Source organism: Podarcis tiliguerta (genome assembly GCF_965153285.1).
Source record: "Podarcis tiliguerta genome assembly, chromosome: 11".
In the NCBI taxonomy this organism is placed as follows: domain Eukaryota; kingdom Metazoa; phylum Chordata; class Lepidosauria; order Squamata; family Lacertidae; genus Podarcis; species Podarcis tiliguerta.
The window spans coordinates 41360793-41371384 of record NC_139544.1 but is presented as its reverse complement, the minus strand read 5'-3'; the positions used below and the strand labels follow the sequence as shown (position 1 = coordinate 41371384).

At 39.9% G+C, this 10592-nt stretch overlaps 1 protein-coding gene across 1 annotated transcript in view; it reads left to right on the top strand.

Annotated features, from left to right (window-relative positions):
* The first annotated feature begins 370 nt into the window (after positions 1–370).
* Positions 371–10592, top strand: part of MTREX (Mtr4 exosome RNA helicase) — a 44197-nt gene continuing 33975 nt past the window's right edge. The window contains exons 1-9 of the mRNA XM_083404521.1: positions 371–577; positions 1696–1833; positions 3153–3219; positions 4439–4501; positions 5610–5722; positions 6707–6881; positions 8992–9082; positions 9197–9321; positions 9761–9859. Coding sequence (XP_083260647.1) covers positions 450–577; positions 1696–1833; positions 3153–3219; positions 4439–4501; positions 5610–5722; positions 6707–6881; positions 8992–9082; positions 9197–9321; positions 9761–9859 — 999 coding nt within the window. The 5' untranslated portion in view covers positions 371–449. The remainder of the gene's footprint in view (positions 578–1695; positions 1834–3152; positions 3220–4438; positions 4502–5609; positions 5723–6706; positions 6882–8991; positions 9083–9196; positions 9322–9760; positions 9860–10592) is intronic.

Sequence of the window (10592 nt, the reverse complement as noted above, 5' to 3'; positions counted from 1 at the left end):
AGCAACCATTCATTTAATATAGTTCCTAGCCTCTCAGCTGCAGTGCCCATAATTCTTTCATGGGTTGTGTTTGAAATGTGCTTTAAATGTATACTTTAGGCAACCCCAGGCAAGAAGGGCAGACGGTGCCAGTTCAGCTAGAGATAAGAATGTATACAAATGTAGCCAAATAAAATAATAATACTACTTTTATTATTTATACCCTTTAGGTATAAATAAAAAGGCGTAAAAAAGACCTTTCTGTTACTTTTGGTGTAACAGAATAACGCAGCACCCTTCAAGTGGCCCTGCGCGTCTCAAATTTTTTATCTCTGAGAATCAGGGGGGCCCTTTCAACGTCCGCCGGAAGTTCAGCCTAAAAGGCCGCTCTAGGGCGCGCGACGCTATCGTCCTGCGCGCGGTGCGTGGCGGGAGTGCCTCTCGCGTGTGTTTGCCGGGGAGTGGGAAAGATGGCGGACGCCTTTGGGGACGAGCTGTTCAGCGTGTTCGAAGAAGACCCAGCCGCCGCTTCCGGCTCGAAGAAGGCGAAGGGGGCAGCTGAGGCGACTGCCGCTGCCGCTGCTGTAGGCAAGGCCGGGTGAGGACCCAGGGGAGAGCTTGAGAGGGAGAGGCGGAAGGGCGAAGTTCGACCGTCCCTATGGAGATGGCTGCCGTTTCGCGGGTTGTTGGACGCAGGCAAAGGGTCGCCCTCGAAGTGCCCCGAGAGACAACTAGAGGAGGAGGCTGTAGTTCCCTGTTCCTGTTAAACGTTTCTCCGCGATAGAGGATCGCTAACTTTCTTTGCAAACTGAATAAAGTTTTGGGAGCACCGCACATCACCCCAAAGCTACTTACAAACAAGCCCCACATCGATACATTACAGCCGGGGGGCGGGGGAAAGAAATACATTAAAAATATCCCACAAATTTCTAACAGGCCACAGGCCTGGTTATAGAGGGAAGCTTTTGCCTGGCGCCTATATGATTGCACCGGAGGAGCTTCCCGCATGTGGAAGCCTTTCCCTCCCCCCCCCCGCCCCACAATAAACTTTTCTGAAGCCTCACTTGAAGCTTGACACCGAAGGGTTAGCTTCCCTGTCCCCACAGTATTTCAGACTGTTGCCTGAAGCAAATAACCACAAATTTGGAATGAATTCTGCGCATATTTGAAAGGTTTATGCAATCCGCTCGGTATGGGATAACAGATGAGACATTTCCTTCTGGTAGAGATGATAGAGGTGATAACAGCTGGCCAAGTCCAGGGGAGGAGGAGGGAAATATGGAAAATTGTTAATAATAATTTCTCAACAATATTGAGAAATATTGTTAGTGGATGTATACATAGAAAAACCAATAAAAATATTTTTTGAAAAAACAACAACTGGCACTGTTGCCTCTAGTGGTGTCAGATAAGTGATGGGCCCACAGCCAACCAACTTTGGAGATGCTGGGTTTTTGCTGCTTGTTCTGGGAGTAGTGCATGTAAACTCCACCAGGTCATGGCCTCATCTGGCAGCTTCCTTCCTTCCACATGAATTTTACCATTTGCGAAAGTCAGTGGTTATTACAGAGAGAACTTCATATCTGAATCTCAGCATGAAGCATCATTTAAAGAAATGGGAATATAACATTTCATATCCTGTTGGAAATCTGTTGAGCTTTGTTTAGATTTTGAGAGTTTACTAACAATGACCCTTTTTGTTGATTTGTATTTCAGGAAACAATCAGATGGCAAATCTGCAGCATCCTCTAAATTTCCAACAAAAACTAAACGAGATGCAGAGATCGATAGCACAGACATTCCAGTTTTTGAAAAGAAGCCAAAGTTGGAAGATACCACCACAGAAGATCTCAGGTAAGCATGTTAGAGGCTTGAATGGTTGCATGATAACTGGCCAGAAAAGATTACAACAAGCACCATAATTGAGCTTTAATAAGTGTTTTGTAAGCAATTGCTTATATAACATTATTCTGCCATAAATAATCATATGAAGGAAAGCGTGTTTGAAAACTTTGTGCCATGAATACTTGTCCTCTTGCTTAACCTAAAGGAAAGACACAGCTTGGAATTTTAGGACTTTGGAGTTGAAACTGCTTCTGTTGAGTGCTGTGATATACTTTTTCTGTTGTGTTTTGTTGACTAACAAATTGAGTTTTTATCTCTTGCATTTATATAATCACCTTTCTTGCAAACTTGTGATGGCACAAGTTCTCTGGTTGAGGCTTCTTTTGTCTTTGTTTAATATTTTGGCTAGGTACTCATGAATTAGTATTTGTTGCTGATTCTCAAACATATCATTTTTTCCCCTTAAATGCCAAATAAGTATAATTGTTTTCTGATAAATTTGAACTAAGTAAATGAATATATGATGTAGCCTCCTAATTATGAATCAATTGCATTAATAAATGTTTGAAGGGAGTTCTCCTGTCCTGGCTGATCTAAAGCAGACAAGCTACTTATAGTGCAGTCTTTACCACAACTAAATTTCCAGTCTCCTAACGTTAGCCCTATGAATAATTATTGCATGGACATCTGCCCACTTCTCTTCTTGGCTTTCCTCTTCCCCGAAATATCATAGACTGTTACCCCAGTCCTTTAAAGATGAGGGGAAAGTGAGTATGACTCTGTACTGTTGTTTCCTTGAAGACCAGGATGATTAATTTGCTTTATTCTGAACATTTTGATCTTCTTGCTGCTTTTAAAGATTTACTGTTTAAGTTTAAATGTTCTTAACATTATGTGATTAGCCTTTCTGATAAAATGTTTGAGGGACAGGGTGTACATCGGAATAATTAACAAATGGTTACCCATCTTTAAAAGGCTAGGACAGATAACTGAGATACTACTATGATGATAGTGGGGGTGGGAAGAGCAGAGAACATGCAGGCGTGTAGCACAGTTTTTTATGGTGCTTTGAGCCTGGGGCATTCATTACTTGCCCCAGGTGACAAGATGAGTAGCAAATTGTCTTGCAGTTTTTTAAGCGGGTTCTGGAATTGGCATATTGTGGGAAATGTATAAGAATGATTGTACTAGCTAAAGGATTGACAAGCATTGTTTTTTCATAGTGCTTAGTCAGGATATCATGATAATTACTTAAACCAACAACCTTCATAAATTTATGGGGTATTTCGTTAATGATTGCTAGTATTAATTTGCACTTTTCCTTTCAGTTTGGCAGACCTGATGCCAAAAATAAAGGTACAAGCAGTTGAAACTGTTGAAGGTTGTACACATGAGGTGAGTTTAATGTCAGTGGTTGTCATATTTTGTTGCGTGTGCTACTACTTGTATGAATTTACTGACTCTTATAGTAGATACTTTAAAAACTCTGCTTTTAGTAATGTTTTGATGTTACATTTTAAAATGAAGTACTGCACTTTTCTCTATAGGAGCAAATCATTCATGTACATTGGGGAAAATTAAAGGAGGATATAGTTGGACGCCTTTGCAATGAGGGCTATCTTTGTCTTAGTGATGTGTGCTCCTTGATGTTCAGTGTCTGAAAATGAAAACAATTGAGCTGCCCTTTGTCTTCATAGCCCCCAGCCTTCATCTATATATTTGTGTCCCCGTTTCATTTATTGGCTAAACTAGAATATGCTGGAGAACAGAAAGTGACTTATATAGGTAAATAGTTGATATACATATAATTGATGTTGGGGGCTGTTTTAGATATTAATAGTTAAGCAGGGGAAAATGGGCAAAGTTTTTAAGCTTTATCTCACTTGCCTTTTTAAAAAATGCACTCATAAATCTCACCGTTCTAATTTGCTGCAGCAAATCTGTCAAACCCCAATTGACGGGACAATTTTCATAGGGCTAAAAATGCAACATTTCAATGTTTTTTCTCTGCCTCTCCATTAGAGTCAATTGTCACATTTTAGCTTCAAACAATATCATAATTGTTACCATTTTATTTGAAATGTACCTGGAGTAACTAGGATGTTAAATAACAAGTTAATTATTATTTTTTAAAAGAGGTATTGCACTGGCATTGGATAGAGCCAATTGCTAGTGGTAGCATTTATTGATGAAGAAGTTGTTTGAGACAGGTTTGTTTCTGAAACAAAGGGTTGTATGCAACAAAGTTGTCCCATTAGCACAAGGACTTACACCTGCGCACTGGGACTTCATCTTCTCTTCCTGTGCTTCTCTATTATGTTTGGGAGGGGTGCGGGGAGAGAAGTTGGAGAGGAGTTCTCATTGCACTAAACAACTTTGTTGGATACAACCCAAAGGCATTGGGAGCTTTGTTACTGAGGGAGAATCTAACATACTTTCTGAGCAATGTTCTAGAAGTGTCTTCATTCAGTTCTTTGCTTTTTCTGCTAATTGTAAAATGTCTTAGAATATCGGTGGTGGGAGAGGAATATAGGTTTGAAAGGTAGCTGCAAATGTGCAGGAAGTTAATAAATTTCATATAATAGTGTAAATATTTAAAACATTTTTTCCTTAGGTTGCTCTTCCTGCAGATGAAGATTTTATAGCTCTGAAGCCAAGAACTGGAAAAGCTGCAAAGGTTTGTGTTTTGAATGTTACAGCACATGCAGGAGGGATATCTGGCTGAAACTGCTAGGTATATAAGTAGTTCAAGCAGGTTATCATTTAATAACATGACTGCACCCCAGATTCCCTGTAGGGATTACTTGTATGACCTTAAACATATTTGGTTTGATACTCATTGAGTGTTGCAGAAAGATGATTCAATGAATCACTCTGTTTGCTCAAGGCACTTTGGACAGAAGCATTATCCAGAGTTCTTTGTAAAGGTCCTTGTTTCAATCTCTGGCATCTGCAGATAGGGCTAAGAAACCCTGGAGAGCTGCTGCCAGTCCGAGTAGACAGTATGGAGCTAGATGGACCAGTGGTCTTACTCTGTATAAGGCAGCTTCCTATGACTTTTCTGTTGACCAGCCTTTTTGTTAAAGTTGGTTGGAAAGCTCAGTTTAACACTGGAATGAGAATAGAAATAATATTATTAGCTGAGACTCTTGAGCTCATTCTAGCATTGGGATATTTCCTTTGCTTATGGGTTGGGTGAAGGTTTTTATTCACATTATTGTTGTGTGTTTCTTCATTAACACGAAGCATAGCAAAATCTATTAATGCAGCTCCTTAGAAGAAGGTTAGCAGACAACAGAAGTCTTAGGATGGTGGTTTTTAGGCAGCCGTAATGTATTTATCAAAAGTGCTCTATTTTTCAATTTGAGCTAGTCAGAAATTCCATGTAGACAAGCAAGATGACAAAGCTCTCTTCACAATGATCTTTTAGGTGTAATTTCCATCATACATGGGGATATCAGTTTCCATAGTTTAGCAGTTGCATTCATTTCAGTATCCCAAGAGATGTACAGTGTTTATAATGTCAAGACAGCTTGCAGAAATGTACCAGCTTGTGGGGATTAGTATCAGGAAAGCAGTTTCCTATGTTTTGGAGTTTGAAGTACATACGTGAAAAGCCTTTTCTAATAATAATAATAATAATAATAAGGCTCCACTCTATAATGAATTCAGGAGAAACATTGGAGTGATTTATGATCAATTGTTCCAAAATTTTAATACAAAGTTACATTCTACGAAGATACTTGACAAAAATTAAGGTATCTGTGTTGATTTTATCCCCCCAGGAATATCCATTCATTCTTGATGCTTTTCAAAGAGAAGCTATTCTGTGTGTGGATAACAATCAGTCGGTGCTGGTGTCTGCTCATACATCAGCAGGGAAAACTGTGTGTGCAGAGTAAGCAATTCTGAGATGAATTTAAAAATTAATGCAAAGGGGGGGGGCGCCTTATTGTAAGTTTTTCCAAGATACTCAGTGGTAGAAAGTAAAAAATCACTTGCAGATAACCAGGTGATATTTGGCTGCTTTTTAAATGTGTATATCACCTTTCCAGTTTTGTTGCTCACGGTGTTGGCAGTTGCATTTCAGCGGTTCTCAACCTGTGGGTCCCCAGATGTTGTTGGACTACAACTCCCATCGTCCCTAAGCTCTGGCCTTGCTAGCTAGGGTTGATGGGAGTTGTAATCCAACAACGTTTGGGGACCCACAGGTTGAGAAAGGTTGCTCTACATGAATAGGTGCGGGAAATCGGGATGTAGGAGAGAGTCTAGAGAGGTTGGGTGTTGGCAGTGTCTTGACTCTTTATTTGCATGACTAATTTTGCTGTACCACTTGGAAAAGCATAATTCGTTTTTTTCCAAAAGTTTTTTTCTTGGACTGCTGCCAATAGAAGGGAAAGGAAAGTGATTTTTGCCAGTCCCTAGTATCACCTCCCACACTGTTTTGGAGGGCTGGGGGGTGGCATTGGAGGTTGTAGAGGGAGGGGGAATCACAGAATTCCCCAGCAGGATCCCTCTACTGGGTCAAAAGCTTTCTGTGGACAGAAGATGACTTTCTGTTCATGGATGGTAAAGTCTGGATCTGATCCTTTGGTCTCTTGTTTATTTTTTATAGATCTGCAGTTCTTAGTTAAGTGTTTGGGGCAGATTGCTAGCAGGTTGTAGAAACACCAAAGAGTGTGGAATTGGGCTGCTTGAGATTTTCTCATCCATTCTCCTGTTTTACATTGACTGGACTACTATTTGCATTTATTGGATTTCAGCTTGTAGCTTGTTTCTAAATGTGTCCCCTTTACAAATCTATTGATAGATCTAATAGCAATGAAAAGTGTTTTGAAGTATCTTTGTTTTTAATGAATGCTCAATTGCATATGCCCTGCAGGTATGCCATTGCTTTGGCTTTAAGGGAAAAACAGCGTGTGATATTTACTAGTCCCATCAAAGCTCTCAGTAACCAAAAATATCGTGAGATGTATGAAGAATTTCAAGATGTTGGTCTGATGACAGGGGATGTCACCATCAATCCAACAGCATCTTGTCTTGTAATGACGACGGAGGTAAGTTTGTCTAGGAGTTACACTGTCCTGACACTGGTTTTCTCTGCTGGAGTGTTGGTGGCTCATATTTATGTTTACGAAGAAGTCAGTCCCACTGTGTTCAATGGGGCTTACTCTTTAGTAAGTGCGTTTAGGATTACAGTGTCCAGTACCCAATTTGTGTTATTGAAGATAAAACAAATAGTTGTCTATAGCAAAAAGAACTATGAAAAGTCAATATACTATGCTGAACCATTTTAACTTCCCTCTGTCATTGCACCTTTCCTTGTTTATAGCCTTAAGTTCCCATATAGCAACTATTTTTTTTATTATACAATGGAATCTTGGTTCTTGAACGTAATCTGTGACTCCCAAAATGTTCGAAAACCAAGGTGCAGCTTCCGATTGGCACAGGGACCTTGGAAAGAATAGCCGACAGCCGCATCAGACATTCAGCTTCTGAAAAACTTTCGAAAACCGGAACACTTACTTCCAGGTTTTCGGTGTTTGGGAGCTGATTTGGTCATCAACTAAGCCATTTGAGAACTAAGGTTCCACTGTAATAATTAATAATATAATTTTTAAAATTTATATCCCGCCCATCCGGCTGGGTTTCCCCAGCCACTCTGGGTGACTTACAACATATATAAAAATTCAACAAAACATAAAAAAGAGAATATCCTATACAAGCAGCAAACAAATCAGTAGAAACCAATAATAATAACAATTAAGTACATTATGAAGAGAGACTTTGTCTGTGTGGGCAGCCCTGTGTAGAGGACCTGTGCCACTATTTATTGCAGTGCCCGTTATATATTGACCCAAGAGACCGATTCATAAAACCCTGTTTCCGAATGGAACTCACTTGAATAGGGTGAAAAGGGTGAAATGGCTGCTGAGCGATACTGATGACTTTGTAACTTATAAAGTAGCACTCTATGCGTTGGCAGCTAAGAAGATCAGGAGGAAAGAACTAGATAAAATAGCGGTCAACTTCAAAGGGGATTCAGATATTTAATTTGGCACATTTTACTAGAGAATCTTCTGCTATTCTATTTTATGCAACAAACAATCTTAGTAGTTGTGACCGTGGTTTATATTGTATGTGTGGTGCCTGATGATTTACATGGTTATTGCTGTTTCTGTTTTTCCTTTTGTTATCTTTCTGAATGATTCCATGGCCTATGGCTAGCGCAATAAAAGTCGATGATGATGATGATAACAATAATAATAACAGTTTACAGTTATATCCAACTTAAAATAACCGTCAGCCCCAACTAAACATTTAACCAACACCAACCTGACAAAAACAAAACATAGGAACCAAAATTAAAATCATAGAATCATAGAGTTGGAAGAGACCACAAGGGCCATCGAGTCCAACCCCCTGCCAAGCAGGAAACACCATCAGAGCGCTCCTGACATATGGTTGTCAAGCCTCTGCTTGAAGACCTCCAAAGGAGGAGACTCCACCACACTCCTTGGCAGCAAATTCCACTGTCGAACAGCTCTTACTGTCAGGAAGTTCTTCCTAATGTTTAGGTGGAATCTTCTTTCTTGTAGTTTGGATCCATTGCTCCGTGTCCGCTTCTCTGGAGCAGCAGAAAACAACCTTTCTCCCTCCTCTATGTGACATCCTTTTATATATTTGAACATGGCTATCATATCACCCCTTAACCTCCTCTTCTCCAGGCTAAACATGCCCAGCTCCCTTAGCCGTTCCTCATAAGGCATCATTTCCAGGCCTTAGAACCGTTTAAAACATTTTAAACCATTTTAGCCGGTTGCCCCAACCCAAGAGTTGTTCCAGCAGTGTCCCAGTGGCTGTGAGTCTGGGCCCCGCCTCCTAGGCCAGGTGGAAATGGGACTTGCAGGAGGCAGCAGGCTTCCTTCCAGCACTCACAGCAGTTGCAATCCTTTATAAGTAAAAGATTCATGAAATTTCACTTTGGACCCTGAGCCTCAAAGAAATCTTGCATCACAGTGTTATTTGTAAATAGGGCATGAATTTTGGCCAATGTATTTTTGTTTATAATGCATTATATGCATTGTTCTGTGGGCTGAAGGTGAATTATGGCAGTGGCCTTGTCACAGTCTTCTTTCCTAATTGAAATTTCTTTTTTCTTTTTAGATTTTGAGAAGTATGCTTTACAGAGGTTCTGAGGTCATGCGTGAAGTTGCTTGGGTTATATTTGATGAAATTCATTACATGAGGGATTCAGGTATTCTATTTTTGCGTATGGATTTGTGTATGGATTCATACATGCAGAAACCAGATGGAAATAATGTGAAGGTGTGCTGTCTTACAACGTTTCCTGTGGGTTTTCTGTTTCTAGAACGTGGTGTGGTATGGGAGGAAACCATCATTTTACTCCCGGACAACGTTCACTATGTGTTCCTTTCTGCCACTATTCCAAATGCACGCCAGTTTGCTGAATGGATATGCCATCTTCACAAACAGGTAAAGTTCTGTATGTGAAATAACTTTTGGAATCATACTGCATTAGAAGGCAGTGATTTCTATAGAATGATGCCTCAGAAGTTTCTCGTTATTCAGTGACTTCATTTGGATGTTAAACTGTGGTTTGGGCTATGTGAATGAGCCCAACCTCCTCCTGGCTTGCATGCATCACCCCCTGCCCCCTTGGAGGAGCTAAGAAGCTTTTTATTTCACTTTTACTTAATGTCTGAACCAGGAATTGTCCCTCACTTCAAGTAATGGGCAGATCCTGTGACTGAGCTTGCCTTCACAGGAAGGGAGTCATTCATCTTGTTGAGAAGAACTGTATTGGTAACCTAGCTCAGCTGGTTGTAATATAGAAGTTGAACGTGTCAAATACACTGTGTACTGCTTATAAAGGCACTATAAATTTTGTAAATAATGGGTTTATCTCTTCCAGCCTTGTCATGTGATTTACACAGATTATCGACCCACTCCGCTGCAACATTATATCTTCCCAGCAGGGGGAGATGGACTCCATCTTGTAGTTGATGAAAATGTAAGGAATTGTTCAATTGATTTTGGTGATGCCTGTACTTGTAATATTAAATTCAAAAATGAAAGATGTGGGGTGACGAATAAGGGCCAGTAGGCACATCCAAAGGTTTGTGAAAGCCTACTACAATATTTGATACTTTTTAAATTGAACAGCAGATATTGAGCTATAAGCATAAACTTGTGCCACGTGTGCATCTATGGCACATAAATCTTGTGTCACAGCAAAGTCTGCTTTTGAATACCCCTCCTAATTTCCAAAATGATTTGCCATGCAGCATGGAAGAACAGAAATCTGAAAATATTTTTGAGATTCCTCCAGGCTTGCTAATAACTCCCTCTTCTGCCTGGTTGGCAGGGATCAGTGCTAGGAATAGGATATAGAGAGGATATAGGATATAGATATAGAGTCTTTGGTTTAGTTTGGTATTTTTTGTATCAAATAATCCTACAGTGTGGGGCTCCTTAAATATTAGAACATATTTTCTTATTTAGGCTGAATTCTTTGTTAAGGTTTTTTTTAAAAAAAAATATGATAGTGTTTCAGCCTCTTGAGTGTATAATACATTTTCATTGTAACTGCCCTGGGTCTCTAGGGCAGCAGTTCCGAACCTTTTCAGTATGGTGACCACAAGTCCAAATTTATTTGGAATAGTGACCCATTGATTTATAGTCACATAAATTTTGGAGCTAGGGTCTTCGACAACCATCAGTTTCATGTATTTTAATGACAAGCA